General features: G+C 38.3%; 1 protein-coding gene across 11 annotated transcripts in view; it reads left to right on the forward strand.

The window, feature by feature from the left end:
- Positions 1–23,356, forward strand: part of PTBP3 (polypyrimidine tract binding protein 3) — a 120,872-nt gene that overhangs the window by 55,602 nt on the left and 41,914 nt on the right. For 9 of the 11 annotated variants that reach the window (XM_033237801.1, XM_033237810.1, XM_033237811.1 and 6 more), the window contains 3 exons: positions 5,742–5,911; positions 14,391–14,537; positions 20,537–20,701. In XM_033237801.1, coding sequence (XP_033093692.1) covers positions 5,742–5,911; positions 14,391–14,537; positions 20,537–20,701 — 482 coding nt within the window. The remainder of the gene's footprint in view (positions 1–5,741; positions 5,912–14,390; positions 14,538–20,536; positions 20,702–23,356) is intronic. The other 2 variants (XM_033237808.1, XM_033237809.1) reach the window with 1 other exon arrangement.

Below are 23,356 nucleotides of genomic sequence, written 5' to 3' on the forward strand. Positions count from 1 at the left end.
GCAGACTAAGTAGATTAAGTGAATATTATGAAATTTTAAGCTAATAAATTTCATTCTTTAGATGAAGTGGACAAATTCTTTGAAAGACACAAATTATCAAACTGAAGCAAAAGGAATAGAAAACTCAGCCATATAGCTGTTTTAAAAAGTCATATTAGTTATTGAAAAGTACGGTCCCATGTGGCTTTATTGATGAAGTCTATCAGACATATAAGGAGTAAATAATACCAATCCTACACAGACTGTGCAGAATATAAAGGAAGTGGGAACACTTTCCACTTCTTCTTAGGAGGCCAGTATTACGCTACTGCAGCTAAAGAAAACTACAGATTAATATCTTTCATGAATATTGACATAAAAATGTTAAGCAAGATATTAAAGTCGGGTTTTTCCTTGTGGTAGCAGTGTGAGAACAGAGTATAAGCTGCAGCGGTGGAAATCATGGCAGGACAAGCATTTAGTAAGTTTCTTCTGCTGTTTGAATGTTGGTTGAAAAGAGTACAGCTAAAAACCACAGGCATTATGCTTCCAGAAAAATCTCAAGGAAAAGTATTGTAAGCGATAGTTGGTAGCTGTTGGATTGGGCTCTGAAGGAAAGAATGGAGAGATTCAACCAGTGAGCATGAAAGTTGGAGATAAAGTTGTACTCCCAAAATATGGAGGCACTAAAGTAATTCTAAATGATAGAGATTATGTATTAATAATTTTTATTAGAGAACGGGGTCTTGGTACGTTGCCCAGGCTGGTCTCAAACTCTTCCTCAAGTGATCTTACCCCACCTCAGTCTCCTCAGTAGCTGAGACTACAGGTACTTGCCACTGTGCCTAGCAACAAGGATTTTTTCTTATTTAGACATCTTGGAAAGTACGTAGACTGAAATAAATCGTCACTGAAATGGCATCAACATGAACCTGCCCATCCCACTGAAATCTCTCATCATGGAAATCATTCTTTCATTATTTCTGAAATAATGAAGTTCTGAAATCTTTCAAATGATTGTCATATCTCTCTTATAACTAGTGATCTCTAAACTAAAAAAAAAATCACATTCAATTATATATATAATATATAATTGAATATATATACACACACATACACACACATACACACACATGTATGAAGAGTGAGAAAAAAAATCATGGTACATGTGTCATGACCAAGTAGGGTTTCTACAAAGTGCTTACATTTGAAAATCAGTGTAACAGAATACAAAATAAAATCTGTTCATCTTAAGAGATCTGGAGAAGGCATTTGAAAGAATTCAACTCCTTTTGTGATAAAATTGTTAGCCAACTAGGAATAGAAGGGAATATTTTCAACCTGATACAGGTATGAAACTACAGCTAGCATTATTATACTCGACAGTGTAAGATAATGCCTTTCCCTTAATATCAAGAACAAGGCAAGGATGCCCAGTCTCGTTGATTCTATTCAACATTTTGCAGACAGAAAATCCCGGCTAGTTCAGTAAAGCTGTAAAAAAAACAAATAAATAAAATAAATATACGGCAGGCCAGGCACGGTCGCTCATGCCTGTAATCCCAGCACTTTGGAAGGCCAAGGTGAGCGCATTACCTGAGGTTAGGAGTTCGAGACCAGCCTGGCCAACTTGGTGAAACCTCGTGTCTACTAAAAATATAAAAATTAGCTGGGCGTGGTGGTGTGCGCCTGTAATCCTAGCTAGGGAAGCTGAGGCAGGAGAATTGCTTGAACCTGGGAGGTGGGGATTGCAGTGAGCCGATTGCACCACTGCACTCCAGCCTGGGTGACAGAGCAAGACTCTATCTCTAAATAAATAAATAGCATCTAAATTTGAGAGTAAGAAAACTGTGTATGTACAAATACTAAAGAATTTAGCAAGACTGTAGGATACAAGATCAAGATATCAAAGTCAGTTGTGTTTCTGTATATTATCAATTATTATGACAAAAAATTTAAAGTATTACTGGTTCATTAAAAATTATGAAGTACTTAGGGATAAAGGTGTCAAAATATGTGTGAGACCATTACACTGAAAACTACAGAACTTTACTGAGAGAAACTTAAAAAGATCTAAATACATGCAGAAATGTCATGATGTTTATGGTTTAGATGACTCAAAAAATGTTAAGATGTGAACTCTCCCCAAATAGGTACCTCATTTCAAGAATGGTGATAAAGCTGTAGTGATCTGTAGGGTTCAGATTGCCCAGGGTGGGGTTTGGGGGTTTGGTAGGGAGGACTAACTGCAAAGGGTTACTAGGGAACTTTTTGGGATGTCTTGATTTTTGTGATGGTTATATGGATTTTATTTGTCAAAACTCATCAAACCCTGCATTTAAAATGTGGGTGGATGTCTTATTCTATCTAAAGTAAACCCTCATAAAGTTGATTTTTAAAAAATGAATCCATGTTTCGCAAGTAGTTTTCCTGACAGAATCTTCTAGTTTTGAGGTGGGAATATTACGAATTTTTAAAAACCCTGTTTCACATAGCTCTTTGGAAGCATGACTAATACGTAGTGGGCATTTTGTAGTTTTTAATATGTAGTTTAGTAAAATACAACACGATTTATACAAGCAAAATATTTTGAATGCTTATTTTTATATTAAGATTTTTGGAAACTGTACTCTGTCCTTTTGTATAGAAAATAATTATTTAAATTTGTGTGTCCAATACATTTGAATTTCCTTTTTTCCTACTGGCTTTTAAATCATGGCCATACAATTGCTTATGATGGTATACATTCTTCATCTTCAGATTATCTATCAAATCTTTACATATAACCCTTTCCCAGTCACCTAAATGAGTCATTCTTAGATTTTGAGATTTCATATAATAATATGTTCAGTTAATTTGGGGCAGTGTCTTAATTATGGCAAATAAGGACATCAAGTGCAAAAAATCGCTATCATTTGCAATTACCGTTTTGATTGGAAAAAATAGAACATAATTTCCAAGCAAAACAGCCTTTCTTAAGAAACGCTAGACATATTGTTGATTACAGTGTACTAGATGTTGTGCTGAGCATTTAAAATATATTGAAAAGAACAAATTAAAAGTTCAAAATATTCTTGTTATACCCGTTTTACAGGAGTAGAATCTGAGGCTTAGTAATGTTAAGTAACTTGCTCAGAACAGGATATCTGATTTCATAGCTCCGTGCTCTTAACATAGCCCGGATATTTTATAATATGGAACAATTAACAACCTAAAATGGTGATTTATAATTGCACATTTCTTGGTAAAAATTTGTCATCTTAGCTCTTTATTTGAAAGTGCAACATAAATGGGAGCTCAGGTAACTTGTTTGGTATTCACATTTTCTCGAACATAGAATACCTCTATTAAAGAAACAACTTTTTAAATGTTCTTTCATTCTTGTTGGAATATTCTGGGTAAACTGATAGGAGCCTCATGCCTTTAGAAAGTTTCTCTAGTCCTTTTCTCCCATCCTGTAACTCCTTGTGCTGATTGAGCAAGGCCACCTTGGTAGTGTTATTGTTTAGCTCTCTATGCCTGCAGGGAGGGTGCCAGACAGACATTCCCTGTTCCATTCTCACCCCCATCCAGTACTCTGATGTTTGTTTACTCTAGTGCCAGTGTTATCATTTGTTATTGTTCACAGTCCACGTAAGCCTTTGTAAATGTACATTGTCAGTGTCAAGTTACTTACGGTTTTCTAGGAGTAGTAAGACACTTTGAAATTACCTTTACACTTTGGTTTGGGTATTTATGAGACTCAAATGAGGCAATGTAAGTGAAAAAGTTTGAAAGTTAGAAGTGAAATGACATTTTAGGTATTTGGTACCTGTTTAGGTTTTTGGAGCTGAATAATGACATGATACACGTTATGTTATGTTATGTTACGTTACGTTACTTTATGTTACGTTACTTACCTTACCTTATGTTACGTTATTTTGAGACAGGGTTTCAGGCTGGAGTGCAAGTGGTGCAATCTTGGCTCACTGCAGCCTCCTCCTCCCGAGTTCAAGTAACTCTGCTGCCTCAGCCTCCCAAGTACCTGGATTACAGGCATACGCCAGCACATCCTGCTAATGTTTGTATTTTTTTTTTAGAGATGGGGGTCTTGCCCTGTTGCCCAGGCTGGTCTCGAACTCCTGACTGCAGGTGATCAGCCCGCCTCAGCCTCCCATAGTGCTGGGATTACAGGTGTGAATTACTGTGCCGGGCCTGATGCACTATTTTAGTTAACATTGATACGATACTGGATCCCCAGAATATGGGAAGCAGGGAGAGTGAAATTAGACGAGGGGAGAGCTGAAGTGGGGGCAAGATCAGGGTGAGGTTGGTGACTCTGAGAATGGAAATGAAAGAATATAATCAGTAGTCATGTTGGAGGGAAAATCAGTATTTATCGGTGATTGATGAGGAAGACGAGCAGATAGAATCTCTTGCCTTCCACATTAATTAATCCAATAAACATTTGTGTGCCAATTATTTTCCATAATCTGACATAGGCATTTGCTATATAAAGGTACATAGACCTGTATGGGCCTCTAGGTATTGTTAGTCTTTTAGGTCTGGGGAGGATGCTGCTTGCATTCATGAACATAGAGAATTTGGGAACAAGTGCTAGTTTGTGTATTAAGTCAACCTATCTAGTTGTAAACAAGTTGAGTTCTGTGCCACAGATACAGATGGATATGAAATATGGCTATATTAATTTTTATTTGGTCCTTATGAGATTTGTTTAGGATCACAGACATTTGATTGTAGTTTCATTAGTGTTTAGAGAAATGATATTTTTAGGCATTTGGAAAGATTATATTTTTCTCCGAGTAGTGGCAAATAGGGTATTTAATGATCAAACAACATTGCAATGAAACTTTTAGCTTTTAAGTAATTTGTTTTTAGTCTTTTGGTTCTGTTTCTGGAAGAAAAACCTTTCTGAATCTTACCTACATAAACATAAGTGTTGCTTACAGGCTTGTCAATTCTAGTTATTCTCAGTATTGAAACAATAGGATATAAATACATTTAGCTTAATGAATTTTTTTACTTTACAGCAGTAATTCTCCAACTTTAGGGTAAATAGAATCTCCTGGAAGGCTTGTTGAAGCAGGTCACTGGGTTCCACTCCTGGAGCTTCTGCTTCAGTAGGTCTTGGTGGGTTTGGAAATTTGCATTTTCAGCAAGGTGGTACTTACGTTAAGAATTATTGTTATATAATAAGGAGTAAGATTATCATAGGAAACTACAATTTAGCTTCTAAAAAATAAAGACTATTAACACCTAAGAAATAAATTTTATTTTAATAAATATACAGCTCAAATCCATATCTTCTTAGGATGTGATAAATACCAGATTTTTATCATAGTCTTTCCTGAAATGTTACTGTCCTAATTTATTTATTCAGCAATAGAATAAATTAGAAAAATGTCCTTAAAATACCTTAAAGACATCATAAATAGTGTTCTCTATTCATAAGAAAAAGTTGAGTATTTAGAGGTATTTGAAATAACATAATTCATTTACCCTTATACTTTTCCTTGAATTAAAAATGAGACTTCAGTTTTAAAAAATTTAATACCCACTGTGAAAAACCAAAAGCACCCGTTCATTAAAAGGTAGTTGGTTTTGTTTTCTACTCTCCTTTTCCACCTACCCCCATCAGCCCCATGTTTCCCTGAAGTTCAAAACCCAAAACTCATTTAGGATTAAATGTGACAATATGATTAAGGTAGTATGTCAACCCAAATTAGTTTCAGTAATTTAAAAAAGAATCTTATGTTTTTTAGCTAATGGGAATGACAGCAAGAAATTTAAACGAGATAGACCTCCCTGTTCGCCTTCCCGTGTTCTCCATCTTCGAAAAATTCCATGTGATGTCACCGAAGCAGAGATCATATCTTTAGGTCTACCATTTGGCAAAGTAACTAATCTTTTGATGTTGAAAGGAAAAAGCCAGGTATGTAATATGTAAAGATTGACAAAGAGTGATTATCTCCAGATGTTAGTATTACTGATACTTTTTATTTTCTTGAGCTTCTCTATATTTTTAAAATTTCATACTATGAACATAAATTAGTTTTTAAAGTAGATTTTTTTTGGGGGGGATGTGTAACAGGAAGCAACAAACCATAGTAACACAAGAAACAGGATTTCTCTTATCCATTGACTTATGTTTTTTCTTAAGACACAAATTTTTTATTTTCTTTTAGTTAATTTGTTTTTAATTTTATTTATATTTTGTATTACACAGTGGTTTATCAAATGTCCTGTGATTAGCAGAAAACGCTGATAGGATATGAATTATACCTCATTTGGCAAATTAAAGAACAGTTAAGTTTTCAAAAATCTAGATAAAAATGTATAGTATTGTCGGCTGGGCGCAGTGGCTCACGCCTGTAATCCCAGCACTTTGGGAGGCCAAGGTAGGTGAATCACCTGAGGTCAGGAGTTCGAGATCAGCCTGGGCAGCACGGTGAAACCCTGTCTCTACTAAAAATACAAAATTAGCCGGGCATGGTGGCACAGGCCTATAATCCCAGCTACTTGGGAGGCTGAGGCAGGAGAATCGCTTGAACCTGGGAGGTGGAGGATGTGGTGAGCCGAGATCACGCCATTGCACTCCATCAGCCTGGGCAACAAGAGTAAATTTCCGTCTCACCAAAAAAAGAAAAAAAAGTTATAGTATTGTCAAAAGACAAAATCACAACACATTTAAACATGATTAGATTGGCTTCTATTTGTGATTCTAGAACCGAGCAACACCTCATTCTTTAAAATAGAATGAATGTTCCACTGGGCAAGACAGAATAGTTGGTTTTTATAAGGTGGGAACAAGGAAGTAACAATTGTTTAAAAAGTGAATTTGTTAACACCAGGTTATTACATTTTACTTTTCTTGTAAGGGTCAAAGCAGTAGGAACTTATTGTGCTGATTCAGGTAGGCAACTCTCTTTCTGATTGGTTGCTGTGAATCTCCTGTTTTCAGGAAAAACTGGTTTGTTTGGGGATTTACTTGCTTTACTTTGCATGAGTGACTCCATTTTAATTTGGACTGATCTGCTGGGGTGTAGTGCAGGAGGCTAGTCAAAATAATGTCCTCTCAAAAAGTCAGTTTATTTTAGGTATAGAATTAATATGTGTCTTCTTTCATAATTCAGAAGAGACTGTAAAGAGTTTTCATTTGAGGCTGGGCGCGGTGGCTCAAGTCTGTAATCCCAGCACTTTGGGAGGCCGAGATGGGCAGATCACGAGGTCAGGAGATCGAGACCATCCTGGCTAACATGGTGAAACCCCGTCTGTACTGAAAAATACAAAAAACGAGCCGGGCGAGGTGATGGGCGCCTGTAGTCCCAGCTACTCGGGATGCTGAGGCAGGAGAATGGCATAAACCCGGGAGGCGGAGCTTGCAGTGAGCTGAGATGCGGCCACTGTGCTCCAGCCTAGGCGACAGAGCGAGACTTCGTCTCCAAAAAAATAAAAGAGTTTTCATTTGAGAAGGTGGCAGGTTCTTCTTAAGATGAGTAAGAAAACTTGTTTCTGTGGTGACCATGACAAAAAATATAATACTTGTCATGTGGATTTTAATAATTTTATGTCCTCTTATTCCAACTCAGACCCCACTGGGATGAATTCTTTAGTTTTTTCCAAGTTTTTGGCTGTCCTAAAAATCTTTTATACTGTTTATTACTGTAAAGAAGAGGACAACAGATCTAGGCCCTAGGTATTTTGTAGTACATTGTGATATATTACTATGTTTCATCTGCTTTTGATAAATAATAAGTTTAAGAAACACATTTTAAATACATTTATAAATAGTAAGCATTGGGCATGAAAGAGGTTGGATGATGATGTCTAACTGAGTTCCCTATATTTAGTAAATCACTTATTTAATATCCTCCTTAATTCACATGAAGTTACTAAGATCTGGAGAAGTTAAGTGTAACATGCCTTACTATTTGGCCCTTGTTGTATTTCCACATTTGTCTTAAATCCTTTGGAGACAGTGCATCCCTGCCAGTTAGATCTTTATTTTAACACAATTGCTACTATTGAGAATAGTATGGTTTGCAGGATTTGAACAGAGACGACATGGCCATGTCTAATGGCTAATTGCCTGTGAAACGCTGAGCAGGCAACATCATAATTTTCTTTGCTACTGATTCTGGGTTTATTTTTATCGGTAAGCTAACCATAAGTGTTACGTTAATTGCTTGTGTTTTGATCACAAATCCTGTTTAAAAAATATCTTTTTAGTAAATACACTTGAGCAGGAGATTCTGATTTGAGTCACTAGAACCACTCGTGAGTGATAACTTTTCTCAGGGCATTTGGAGGGTGAAGTATTGGGGGCCAAATGGGGATTATTTTTACCAGCCTTCCTCTGGGTAGTGACTTTTGGCTATCTCTCCACTCTGTACTATTAAAATTGGACTTTTTTTTTTTTTTTGAGACGGAGTCCTGCTCTGTGGCCCGGGCGGGAGTGCAGTGGCCGGATCTCAGCTCACTGCAAGGTCTGCCTCCCGGGTTCATGCCATTCTCCTGCCTCAGTCTCCCGAGTAGCTGGGACTACAGGCACCCGCCACCTTGCCCGGCTAGTTTTTTGTATTTTTTAGTAGAGATGGGGTTTCACCATGTTAGCCAGGATGGTCTCGATCTCCTGACCTCGTGATCCGCCCTCCTCGGCCTCCCAAAGTGCTGGGATTACAGGCTTGGGCCACCGCACCCGGCCAAAATTAGACTTTTTGACTAGATACTTAAATAAAATGTAAATAATTACTGGACTGCATGTGGAAAAAAATTATTTTAGCATATGAAATTTTAGATCCTATATACTGTAAGAAAGAAAATCCTGTGACAAGAATCATATATTCCAAGTATATTGTTTAGCTTTTCCTTTATGTGACTAATGTTAGAAATTGAGTATGTTCTTAACATTTAGAAAGAAGTTTGCAGAAATATGCCCATACAATGAATATTATTGTTTACAAATTGTTGAAAGATGAAGCTGTTTTTCCTACCTTGACCATTTTTATCCTATTGTCTTAGAAAAAATATATTACTGACACAAGTGGATAATGGCTTCAAATTACATCACGGACATTTTTACCTTTTAAATAGTATAAATGACTTGAAGTCAATTTTGCTCTTTTAAGATAGTGGAATTTTTATTTGCTTGGGGAGTTTTGTTTGTTTATTGTGGGTTGATTGATTTGTGATGTTTCATCCACTGTCACATGGCTAACATCACTGTTTCATAGAACATTGGTAGTTCGTTTGGAGCATTTCATTGGTTCAGTTGTTACATTTGGTTGGTACAGTTATACATCATGTTTAACATCTGTCCAGTTAATACTGCTTTTCTAGACTTTATGTGGAAACATTTGACAAGTAAGGTAACTATAAACAAAGAAATAGTTTGATGTAGAGCTATTTGCCATTTCCTGTGTTCAGTAATTTTGGTGTTAACAAATTCATATTTTATAAATTGTAAATGTTTTATACATAAGTTGAAATGGTTGATATGTGCTTGCTAATTAAATGCTCTTGTGCCTGGGGATGGTGGCACTTGCCTCAAGGATTGCTTGAGTCTGGGCATTCTGGACTAAGTCGATTTGGTATCCACACTAAGTTTGGCATCATTGTGGTCCAGGCTGCCTAAGGAGGGGTGAACCGGCCCAGACCAGAACCAGAGCAGGTCAAAACTCTGTGCTGATGAGTAGTGGGATTGTGCCTGTGAATAGGCGAGGCAACATATCAAGACCCCTATCTGTTAAAAAAAAAAAATGGATGGATGGATGGATGAATGAATAAATAAATATGTTCTTTTGTAGTAAAAAAAAGAATTGGATTGTCTAACTAGAAAATTTTGTTGATTTGTATCAGGAGTGGTTCCTGCATTTTAAATTTTTTGAGATGTTCTTACTAGTAGTTTTGAGGACTCAGAATGGTTCATTAGTGTCTATAGTTTATCTTTCTAACTAATCATTAAAATAGGGCGACAAAGGCTGGGCACAGTGGTTCCCACCTGTAATCCCACCACTTTGGGAGGCTGAGGCAGGAGGATTACTTGAGCTCAGGAGTTCGAGACCAGCCTGGGCAGTATAGTGAGACTTCGTCGCTACAAAAATTGTAAAAAATTAGCCAAGTGTGGTGGCACCCACCTGTAGTCCCACCTATTTGGGAGGCTGAGATGGAAGGATTGCTTGAGCCCAGGAAGTGGAGGTTGCAGTGAGCTGAGATTGTGCCACTGCACTCCAGTGTAGTGAGACTCTGTCTCTAAATAAATAAAATAAAAAGAGTGAGATGGGGACAAAATCTACCACCTTAAAGCTTTGTAAGTATCTTATTCCTGTAAGAGGAAACTATGCATACTATAAAATACAAATGTCAAGGGGCTTTTGCCAGCTAACCTTTTCCCGAGTCATTCTTGAGATATCTATTGTTAGTACAATGACTACAGATATCAAGTCACTTGAATGACTTAAATCAATATAGACTCAGTGAGTGTAGGAAGTTCTCAGATTTCCATAATTTGAGTAATTGATCTTTTGTCCCTTATTTTTTTAAAAAATATTCTGTATTTGGAAGATTATAAACTATTTTCTGTTTTTGAGACGGAGTCTCGCTCTGTTGCCCAGGCTGGAGTACACTGGAGTTCACTGGTGTGATCTTGACCTCACTGCAACCTCTGCCTCCCAGGTTCAAGTGATTCTCCTGCCTCAGCCTCTCGAGAAGCTAGGATTACAGGCACCTGCCACCACACCTGGCTAATTTTGTGTGTGTGTTTTTAGTAGAGACGGGGTTACACAACTTTGGCCAGGCTGGTCTCGAACTCCTAACCTCAAGTGATCTGCCCATCACGGCCTCCCAAAGCGTTGGGATCATAGGCGTGAGCCACTACACCTGGTGTTATTTTGTGATAAAGGTTTAATATCCCTAATCTGAAAATGAGGTGCTCAAAAATCTGAAACTTTTTGAGCACCATAACAATCAAAGAAAATGCTCACTGGAGCATTTTGGATTCCAGAATTTTGAATTAGGGATGCTCAGCTAGTAAGTATCTAAGGCAAATATTAAATATTTCAAAATCTGAGATCCAAAACACTTCTGTTCCTAAGCATTTTGGATAAGGGATACTCAGCCTGTGCCTCAGAATTAAATATGACATATATGTGCATGTCTATGTTTTATTGAATGCCTCAGTACTTAAAAAGGAACCTAAAGCCAGGCACGGTGGCTCATGCCTCTAATCCCAGCACGTTGGGAGGCCGAGGTGGGTGGATCACTTGAGGTCAGGAGTTCAAGACCGGCCTGGCCAACATGGTGAAACCCCGTCTCTACTAAAAATACAAAAATTAGCCGGGTGTGGTGGTGTGCACCTGTGATCCCAGCTACTCGGGAGGCTGTGGCCGGAGAATTGCTTGAACCCAGGAGGTGGAGGTTGCAGTGAGCCAAGATCGCACCACTGCACTCCAGCCTGGGCAACACAGCAAGACTCCTACTCAAAAACAAACAAAAACATAAAAAGGAACCTAAGCCCTGGGAACACTAAAGCCATATGAGTCTATGAGTTGGGGGCAGCTGGTGGTAGTGGTGATGGGTAATATGGTAAGGAGATCACTGAAACATTTTCTTCACAATGCTTTTTGAGGGTTGAGAGATAGAGAGAGGGTGTGGAATGGGGAGAATTCTTGGTACCTTAAGATAATGCTGTCTGTCAATGCTGCACGCATGATTTCCCATCATTTTAGACTGGAATTTCAGATGCCTTTTTAAGGAATGCTTAAGAATCATGATTCTTATGTTGGGAAACCTTTAAAAAACTAAAAATGCTTCATACATTTATTGAAAAAAATTCAAAAGCATAGAATTATTTAAAGTAAAACTTGATATTCCCCAAACAGCACTGTTTTCTGGCCAAAGTTAAGTATGATTCCATACATACAAGTAAACGTGACATGAAGATGTAGATACCATGTTTATATATATGTGCACGTGTGTGTAATATATATAAATGTAAAACGCAGGAAATACCTTTACATATTTATATGTAACCTTTTTTCAAAATGTAACGTGGGTGTTAATTGGAAGCATTTGAAACATTGAGTACGAAAGATTTGGTGACACATGTAATCCCAGCACTCTGGGAGGCCGACTCGGGTGAATCGCTTCAGGTCAGGAGTTCTAGACCAGCCTGCGTGATGACCCCCCATCTCTACTATAAACACAAAAATTAGCCGGGGGCATGGTATCATGTGCTTGTTAATCCCAGCCACTCGTGAGGCTGAGGCAGGAGAATCATTTGAACCCAGGAGGCGGAGGTTACAGTGAGCCGAGATATGCCACTGCACTCCAGCCTGGGCGACAGTGAGACTGTCTCAAAAAAAAAAAAAAGATTTAGAATTGGAAAATTGCCACTTAATTAACTGGTTTTATATGGTTCTTGATTTTTTTCTCGTTTCTTCTTAGAAATACTTAAAAAGGCAAATCTAAAGTGTGCATCATCATATGAGTAAAAGGTGAAAGATTTATACCATCTGAAGAAACACCAGAGTATTGATCCTCATTTTACAAGGATGCTTTTCAGAGGCTGAGTTTATTTATTTATTTATTTATTTTTTTTTGAGACGGAGTCTTGCTCTGCCACCCAGACTGGAGTACAGTGGCCGGATCTCAGCTCACTGCAAGCTCCGCCTCCCGGGTTTACGCCATTCTCCTGCCTCAGCCTCCCGAGTAGCTGGGACTACAGGCGCCCGCCTCGTCGCCCGGCTCGTTTTTTGTATTTTTAAGTAGAGACGGGGTTTCACCGTATTAGCCAGGATGGTCTCGATCTCCTGACCCCGTGATTCGCCCGTCTCGGGCTCCCAAAGTGCTGGGATTACAGGCTTAAGCCACCGCGCCCGGCCCAGAGGCTGAGTTTAATAGTTTTATTCTGAAAAATCCCATACAGTCCAACTAACAGGAACTAAAAATGATCTCAATTAAAAAATCATCTCATGTTAGAGCTGCAAAAAGGCTTAAAGATCCTGTTAGGCAGTGCTTCATGTTTTAGATGAGGAAACTAAGGCCCAGAGGTGTTAATGAGTAAGGTGTCATAGTCAGGCATAGATTTTAATCAGGTTCCCTTTCTACCATATCAGGCTAGTTCTCGTTTCTTGCTATCACATATGTTGGTGAAGTATGAGATAATAAAACTCTTACTGAAAAAAAGTGAATGCTCTATTAATTTGATTTATAAATGGCTGTTTTTAAAAAGGGTAAAAGGAGAACATACCATTTTATCCCATTCCTGTTTAAGACTGGGTATTATTAGAGCAGTGTTTCTCAATGTTTTTTCCTCTGTTTTTTCTTTCTTTTCCCCTAAAGACGGTTTTTAGCCTTTTTACCCCTTAATTGCCGGCATTAAATTTAGTATCTGTTTATGTATTATAGCCTTTTAGCCTCATTTTTTTTTTTTTTTGAGGCAGAGTTTCACTCAGTTGCAGTGGCGTGATCTCGGCTCACTGCAACCTCTGCCTCCTGGCCTCAAGCGATTCTCCCGCCTTAGCCTCCCGAGTAGCTGGGATTACAGGCACCTGACAATCATTCCTGGCTAATTTTTGTAGTTTTAGTAGAGACAGGGTTTCACTGTGTTGGCCGGGCTGACCTTGAACTCCTGACCTCAGGTGATCCACCTGCCTCAGACTCCCAAAGATCTGGGATTCTAGGCCTGAGCCACCGTGCCCAGCCTTAGCCTCACTATTTTTAATGATAAACTTAAATTACAGCCCCTGAAAGCATCCGTTTACAGTGGTGACATACACATTTATTTTCATCTTTTTAATTATTTCTAGATTTTAAAAGAAACAGAAATAAAAGGGGAACCAAAAACTACATAAAATCCCTTAATCAACTGGCAGTTAAATCCTTTTTTTTTTTCTGAGATAGTGTCTTACTCTGTTGCCCACGGTGCAGTGCAGTCATGCAGACATGGATCACTGCACCCTCAACCTCCCAGGCTCAAGCAATCCTCCTACTCAGCCCCTCCCTCATTCCCCAACCCCAAGTAGCTGGGACCACAGCCATGTGCCACTATGCGTAGCTAATTAAAAAAATTTTTTTTTGTAGAGATGGATTCTCCCTATGTTGCCCAGGCTGGTGTTGAACTCCTAGGCTCAAGCACTCCTCCCACCTTGTCTTCCCAAAGTAGCTGGAATTACAGTTGTGAACCACCATGCCTGGCTTCTCAGAGTTCTTCAGTGAACCCAACTTTTTAGATGTTTCTAATTGACATCCATGATATTTTGAAGCAAAGTTTTTTTTTTTTTCCTCCCCTTGGGTGTAGTGTCATTTTATTTGAGAATGCATGGTTTTAGAGCAAGCTAGAATGGCAAAATATCTCTTAACTATCTTTCAAAAAGATGAGCTTTCACTTTACCTTCTTGTGTTTATTGCAGGCTTTCTTAGAAATGGCTTCTGAGGAAGCTGCTGTTACTATGGTGAATTATTACACTCCTATTACTCCTCACCTTCGAAGCCAGCCTGTTTATATTCAGTATTCCAATCACAGAGAACTTAAGACTGACAATCTACCTAATCAAGCTGTAAGTATTAAAGGTGTTTTTAAAAATAGATATGGGAACACATGGTATGATAACTTACATACTTTACAGATGAAGAAAAATTATGTGCCTTTATTTATTTTAGGATACTTTACTAGTCATAATTGTATATGTAAATTCTTCCCCCAATTCTTAATAAGAAAGCAGTGCCATTTAGAAATATATTAGAAGTTTATTTTTTCTCTTGAAACTGTTTTCACAATAAAAAAAAGGAGAAAAACTATTTATTGTTACATACATCTTAAAATCTCAGATCTGAAAGGACTTAATGATTCATTTCAATCGTCTTTTTACAGACTCTTAACAAAGGCATTGAGAAACTGAGTGATATTAAGTAACAGAACTTAAGACCTTAAGAGTTTTTTAGAATTGTTTATTAAATGATTTTTGACTCCTGAAGATGAATGTGAAATGTAGCATAGCAACATTTCTTACCCATTTTTCTGTTGATGTAGCACACGTTGAGTCTTTTGTGTCTTTCCATGTTGGTTTTTAAGTGGTTAAAAATAGTTTAATTATTTGAAGTTATTTAAGGACAGAAAATGTTTATCCACAAAGCAAATACATTTTAAGAAAGTGGGTTTTGGCTGGGCGCTGTTCGGGAGGCTGAGGCAGGTGGATCATGAGGTCAGGAGATCGAGACCATCCTGGCTAACACAGTGAAACCCTGTCTGTACCAAAAATACAAAAAAAATTAGTCGGGTGTGGTGGCGGATGCCGGTAGTCCCAGCTACTCAGGAGGCTGAGGCAGAGAAATGGTGTGAACCCGGGAGGCAGAGCTTGTGGTGAGCCAAGACCGTGCCACTGTGTTCCAGCCTGGGTGGCAGAATGAGACTCTGTCTCAAAAAAAAAAAAAAAACAAAAACAAAAAGAAGAAAGTGGGTTTTTTTTAAAGTTATGATTTTAAGGGCATGTTTGGCCTCTGTATTCTTGCTCTAGGCAAAGAACTCCTCTAACTCTCTGATTTTGTGTTGAAAGGCAGCATAATGTAAGCTGGTGGGATTCAATTAGTTTTCCACATTGTTTGAAACAGCGACATTTACTGCACGTAATCCTTAACTTATTTTAGGCAATATTAATGGCATATAATAAACTATATAAGCTTACAATAAATACAATATTAGATGAATGGAATAGACTTTTTAAAATAAAAAACTGTCATTACAAGTTGTACATAGGATACATGCTTATAGCACACCAATCAAGAAAAGTAAAAGAGAAAAGAACTAAAACCAATCCAGTTACCCAGAGATAACTAATGACTAGTGGTAATATTCGATGTGTATTCAGGTGTCTGTGTATCTCATTTTACACAAAATGTTTTGAAATCTTTTTTTGTGTAATGTTATGGACATGAGTTTATTACAACAAATATAGCATTACCTCATTAGCTTTTAATGACTATAATACTCTCTTGTATAGGAGAATTATAACTTGTCCAATTTGTTTTTGATACACACTGAAGTTGTTTCCAGTGTATATTCCAGTGTATATTTTTGGATATATTCCAGTGTATATTCCAGCACATTCCAATCCAATACAATGTATATTGCCATATAATACAATGTATATTCCAATGTATATGTATGAAATCTGCTGGGACAAAGCATGTACATATTTTAAATTTTGGTTTATGTTGCATGATTTCTTTCTGTAGAGATTATGTGCTTAGAGTGCCACCGATATAATGGATGAGCAGATGGCTTTCCAGTGTTCGTTAATAGATAGATGAGTAATTATATCCTATTTTTTACTTTTATTTGATAATTTGTAAAATACTTATACTGATTTTTGTTAGTGCCACTTTCCCCGTTTTTTATTGTAGTAAAATATACATGACACAAATGTTACCATTTCAGCCATTTTTAAATGTACAGGTTAATGGCATTAAGTACATTTACATTGTTGTATAGTCACCACCACTCTTAGTCTCTAGATGCCATTTCTCATCACCTCAAACTGAAACACTCTATCCATTATACAGTAACTCCCTATTCCTCCCTCCCTCCCACCTCTGGCAACTACCATTCTACCTTCATTCTCTATGGATTTTTAAATATATAGTCAAGTCTCTTAGGATGTCATAATACAATCTTTTCTGACTTCGGTACCATGCTCAGAAAGACCTAGTACACCAAGATTAAAAAAAAAAATCTACGTATGTTTTCTTCTAATACTTTTATGTTGTGGTTCTTACTTCTATTAGGAATTTTTTGGATGTAGGAATGAGGGTAAGGCTTCTGTCTTTTTTTTACTCCAAGAGACCAGTTTCTCGTGCGTTATTTTTGAATAACTTATTTATTATCTATAATGTGAAACTTGTCCTTTGTCATGTATTAGTTTTCTATACACACCCTATGCCTGCTGATCATATGTACACACACGTGCATTCTTGTGTGACATGCTTATATGTTCTTACATGTCTTGTTCTACCCTCATGTGTGTGCTGCTCACATGCTATACATTCCATGTTTAACCTTTACTACCTTTTGAATTGCAAAAGCTTGGATTCCATTTCTGCATCTGTGCCCTAAGGCTTAATTTTTTTTTTTTGGAGGGGGGAGACAGAATTTGCTCTTTGCCCAGGATGGAGTGAAGTGGCGCCATCTCAGCTCACTGCGACCTCTGCTCCCCACCCCCCGCCCGCCGGGTTCAAGCGATTCTCCTGCCTTAGCCTCACGAGTAGCTGGGATTATAGGTGCCCGCTACCACGCCCAGCTAATTTTTGTAGTTTTAGTAGAGACAAGGTTTCACTATGGTGGCCAGGCTGGTCTGAAACTCCTGACATCAGGTGATCCACCCGCCTCTGCCTCCCAAAGTGCTAGGATTACAGGTGGGAGCTACTGCGCCTGACTCCTAAGGCTTAATATATTGCAGGGCAAGACCTTATTTCTTACTCTCTTTTCAGAAATTAACTGATTAATATATCTTGCCTATTTCTTCAGATAAATTTTGGAATTATTTTGGTAACTCCTGTCCTCCAAGAAACACACTTGGAATTGGGTCGATGTTGTAAATTAATTTGAGATAATTAATTTTGCACATTAATTATATTACTGTGATTCTTTTAAGGAGGAAGTTATATTTTGTTTATTTTCTTGTCTTTCAGTAGACTTTTTAAATTTCCTTCATGTAAATCCTGCCGTTTTCTCATTAGTGTGATTCTTAAGTATGTTGCTATAAATCTTGAAGGGAAAAAACAATTTAATAAATCTTAAAGGTTGGATTATTCCAAAGAGAAACAGTGAGAAATCCCAGTTGCTTGGCAACCAAAGCTAGCCTAAATGACCTAGTTTATTCTGAGATAGACTTCATTTCTTCCCAATACTTTTTCCATCTTGTTGCTTTTATATAACTTTAATGCATTGATGTTTGATAAAATACAATACTTTTTTTTTTAATTCAAAGTCCTACATCAAACCTAACGTCAAAGTTTCAGATACCTGTTTGGTTTTTTTTTTTTTTTTTTTTGAGACGGAGTCTCGCTCTGTCGCCCAGGCTGGAGTGCAATGGCCGGATCTCAGCTCACTGCAAGCTCCGCCTCCCGGGTTCACGCCATTCTCCTGCCTCAGCCTCCCGAGTGGCTGGGACTACAGGCGCCCGCCACCTCGCCCGGCTAGTTGTTTTTTGTATTTTTTAGTAGAGACGGGCTTTCACCGCGTTCGCCAGGATGGTCTCGCTCTCCTGACCTCGTAATCTTCCCGTCTCGGCCTCCCCAACTGCTGGGATTAGAGGCTTGAGCCACCGTGCCCGGCCCTGTTTGATATTTTTAAAGTACTGTAATGTCTTTTTATTCTGACATTCCCAGGAAGCTGATGGATGAGTGTTTCATTCCTTTTTGTTCTCTGAATAGCAAGCTATCCCAAAATATGCACTTTATTTTTCCAGTTTATGATTGTACTTGCCAGAAGGTCAGGTGAATATTAAGTGTTTTTGTTTCCTTGATTTAAACTAAAATCACAACTGTAAAATTTAGGTTATATTCTGAGATACAGCATTTCAGAAACGGTTGTGTTAATAGAAGTCATTATTGTATGCAGCTTTTCTTGACCTTATGGATGAAAGTTTATAAATCTGCCATGAGATGACCATAGAAAGATTTTCTCTAAAAAGACAATCATACTTAACACTTAAGATCTGTGCATTTTTATTGCATGTTAATTTTCTTTTTCTTTTTTTCTTTTTTTTTTTTTTGAGACAGAGTCTTGCTCTGCCACCCAGGCTGGAGTGCAGGGGCCGGATCTCAGCTCACTGCAAGCTCTGCCTCCCGGGTTTAAGCCATTCTCCTGCCTCAGCCTCCCGAGTAGCTGGGACTACAGGCGTTTGCCTCGTCGCCCGGCTAGTTCTTTTTGTATTCTTTTTTTTTGTATTTTTTTTTGAGACGGAGTCTAGCTCTGTCGCCCAGGCTGGAATGCAGTGGCCGGATTTCAGCTCACTGCAAGCTCCGCCTCCCGGGTTTACGCTGTTCTCCTGCCTCAGCCTCCCGAGTAGCTGGGACTACAGGCGCCCGCCACCTTGCCCGGCTAGTTTTTTGTATTTTTAGTAGAGACGGGGTTTCACCGTGTTAGCCAGGATGGTCTCGATCTCCTGACCTCGTGATCCGCCCGTCTCAGCCTCCCAAAGTGCTGGGATTACAGGCTTGAGCCACCGCGCCCGGCCTTTTTGTATTTTTAAGTAGAGACAGGGTTTCACTGTATTAGCCAGGATGGTTCGATCTCCTGATCTCGTGATCCGCCCGTCTCGGCCTCCCAAAGTGCTGGGATTACAGGCTTGAGCCACCGCGCCCGGCCGCATGTTAATTTTCATCTTCTCAATCTGAGAAATATCTTCTTTACATTTTCCAGGCATTTTAAAATTTTACATGAAGTATACATTTCTCCTTATCCCACATTAAATTTGTTTTCCTGATCATACTATTGCTATTATTTCCTTTATTAATTTCACTCTTCCAGAGAGTTTGTTACCCAAACATTTTAAAATTATTTCCCATAATAGGAATTCTGCTCCTTCACAATTTTTAGCATCGGACATAATTTTTAGCAGTTTGAGTTTGTCTGTTGTTTCCTCATGATTCAATTCAGAGTATCTGTCTTTGACAGCACATCACAGAAGTAATGCTCTTTTCATTGCATCATAAAATTTCCATTAGTTGTGTTAGTAATGATGGGCTCTTTGATCACTTGATTAGGGTGGTGTTTGCTAGCCCTCTCCACTATAAAGTTGTTACTTACATGGGGGAAGAGTAGTATTTTGTGGGCAGGTACTTTAAGACTATGTAAAGATACTGTTCCTTATCAGCTGTTAATTTATATCAGTATGGACTAAAGGTTTCCTATGTTATATGATGGGTTTTTTAACAGTTGTTATTATTTTGATATACAAATTGTCCTAGATTTGGCCAGTACAGGCCCCTTCAAACTGGTTTCTATGTCCTTTTGGAATATCCCTATCATTCTTTGAACATTTCCTTGCATTCTGACCAATGCTTCGTCCCCCTGCCCCAAAACAAAAATGTTTTATACTCATCTTGTGATTTCTGGGCCCCAGTTCTGGAATCAGCTATTCTTTTAGAGTGCCTTGGTTTCTTTTAGTGGAGAATATTTAGAAGCTTGTCTTGCCTACCCTTGCTTGGGTGTAAACATCCTATGCCATAGTCTTTAATGTTGCTGTCATATTTCTTCTCCCATTGTCTTTTAAAAATTAGGAAATAAAAATTATATCCAAATTTTCTCCTTTTCTCCATGTGTTTTTTTCCTTCAAGTAAATTTAAGCACCTTTTAAAAATACTGTGTTGTTGTGATATGCAGGGAGGTATTTGACTGTTTACTGATTGCAAATTTAGGATGTGTACCTCCAGACAGAGTAGATAAATCTTGTTTTACTTAACTATATTGTTTCATACTGTTTTATGTCAACTAAATTTTAGGATTCATATAATGCTTCTGTATAATCAAAAGTTCTCATTTTGGGTTGTTCTATAGCGAGCCCAGGCTGCACTGCAGGCTGTCAGTGCCGTCCAATCAGGAAGCCTGGCCCTTTCTGGAGGTCCTTCCAATGAAGGGACAGTCCTACCTGGGCAGAGCCCTGTGCTTCGAATAATTATTGAAAACCTCTTTTACCCTGTTACCCTGGAAGTTCTTCATCAGGTAAGGAAGAATAAATACTCTTAAGAAGGTTAAGTTAAATATGGCTTCTGAAACTTTTGATGTTTTATATCTAAGTTGTTTAGCTTATTGGTTTTGTTGATATATTTGTTTAAATAATGAAAAAATCTTTATCCTGTTTCATAGAAATTAGAGGTAATTTTTTGACAGCCTCCTTTTTCTAACTTGAATACATAACTTAAAAGGGTGTAAAAAGTTGTGATTTTTTTTTCTTACAGGTAAGCATGAAAATGGACAAAGCATAGAATACTGTGAAAAGTCCAGATGGTAGTTGTTCCTTAGAAAGTAACGTCACCATTGAGTACAACTAATTTATTTCTGTTGACAACTTCTTACATTTGAGTATTTCTGATTTAAAAATTCTAAAGGGAAAGTGTATAATAAGTCTTCACGTGTAATATGAATATACCATGTTAAATATTGACTGATGCCCAATCTAAGCTTCATACACTACCCATTGCTATATCTAAATTGTCTTGATAAAAGAAATCATGGCAAGTAATATGTAGAATTTAAGAGTTGAAGGTCACTTAGTTTCATAATTTTGTAGTGAATAAATCCAAAACACAAATAATTGATAAGTATTGAATATTGTAGAGAGTAATTGAAGAGCCAATTAGAATCGAAACTTCCTGATGTAATTTCCTATGTTTTGTTTTTGAATGGTTGTTACATTTTTAACTAATATTTCATATATACATATCCTCAAAATGTAATATACAGTTATCTGGTAATCTGTGTATATAAATATTTGACATATAGTCCCAAAATTTAGTCAGCTTTTGTCCTCTTTAGCTATATATTGATTTTGTTTCGTTACACTTATTACACCCACATATTAAAATACTACAACACTTCCCTTGCTTATTTTCATTTAACAGAGTCATGCCTTTGGATTTGTGGTATGTGCAGAGTCATAGGAGTGTGTGTGTGCTTATATATGTAAGAATTGAAGGCCGGGCGCGGTGGCTCAAGCCTGTAATCCCAGCACTTTGGGAGGCCGAGGCGGGCGGATCACGAGGTCAGGAGATCGAGACCATCCTGGCGAACACTGTGAAACCCCGTCTCTACTAAAAAATACAAAAAACTAGCCGGGCGAGGTGGTGGGCGTCTGTAGTCCCAGCTACTCGGGAGGCTGAGGCAGGAGAATGGCGTGAACCCGGGAGGTGGAGCTTGCAGTGAGCTGAGATCCGGCCACTGCACTCCAGCCCCGGCGACAGAGCAAGACTCCGTCTCCAAAAAAAAAAAAAAAAAAAGAATTGAAATGCATCTTACTCTAGCCTCACATTTTACAAATAAAGAAGCCAGGGCCCTTAGAAGTTCATTTACTTTCCCATAGTCTTTATACCAATTGACGATAGAGCTCAGACACATTTCTTAGTAAAGTCCTGTGCCATGCATGTATGTATTAAAACATGCCATTGAGTACGCCTACTGGATTCCCCTTTGATATGCATTGGTGAAGCATGTCCTAAGGAGGACGCTAGCAATGGGATCCAGAGCCATGGTTGCTCTCTGAAAGGGTTCAGCTGTTGCTTAAGTGATTATTTTCATAGTTCTTGTGGATTTTCTTCTGTGTATCCCAGAAAGTGGCACTGAAGACTAATGTGATCTTTAGCAGTGTTTGTTCTGGGGGTGCTACTGTAACATTGTAGCTATTGCTTTTATAAAAGATGTTCTTATGCCTGTGTCCCAACACTGCCATCAGCCAGCAGCCAGTTTAGCTATAGTCATGTGGTCCTGTCTTATCATTTCATTTATCATCTCCCTAACCACAGCAACAAATTTTGTTTTTCCCTCGAGATCATGGTGACCTTCGGGTGACGAGGACTAATTCTGAGTGTCCTCAGTAGCAACTGCTGGGGTAGGACTCCCAGTCTTTCAGTTACAGCACTCACTTTTTAAACCCTCTTTTCCAGTGCTATTGAAATAAAACCCAAATGCAGGCCCCCAAATGCAGACTTCTCCCCCATCTCTTTATCTTCATTACCTAACACCCTTCTGCTTATTTAACACCTGTCTTTTCTGGCACTGTCTCTCTCTCCCTACCTCCCTTCCCTTTCTCCCTGCTTAATTCTGTCCTTAGTCCATTTCTATCTTGTATTTCTTAGACCAGGAACACTCTTTATCCAGGCAGTCACCTGGCAGGATCGACGTCATTCAACTCTCAGCTCAAATGTTACCTCCTCAGGGAGCAATCTAATTACATTAAGCAAGTCCTCTCCCCTGGCACTCTTATCCCATCAGCCAACTAAGAGCCAGTCTGGCATAACAGTTACAGATACAGGGTCTGGAGCTAGTTTGAATCCTGACTCTACTGCCTCTGTAGCCTTGGGCAAGTAACTTACCCCTTCCATTTTTGTTTTCTTTATAATGAGGAAGATGTTCTCTCATTTTTTATTGCAAGGATTACATGAGTTAATATATTTAAAGTACTTACTAAATAAAACAGGGCCTGATACATATTAAGTGCCCAAGAAGGGGTTGGGTGTGGTGACTCATGCCTGTAATCCCAACACTTTGAGAGGCCAAGGAGGGTGGATGACTTGAGGTCAGGAGTTCAACTCCAGCCTGGCCAACACGGTGAAACCCTATTTCTTCTAAAAATATAAAAAATTAGCCAGGTGTGGTGGCATA

Source organism: Trachypithecus francoisi, unplaced genomic scaffold, assembly GCF_009764315.1.
Source record: "Trachypithecus francoisi isolate TF-2019V2 unplaced genomic scaffold, Tfra_2.0 Lachesis_group16, whole genome shotgun sequence".
Classification (NCBI taxonomy): Eukaryota; Metazoa; Chordata; class Mammalia; order Primates; family Cercopithecidae; genus Trachypithecus; species Trachypithecus francoisi.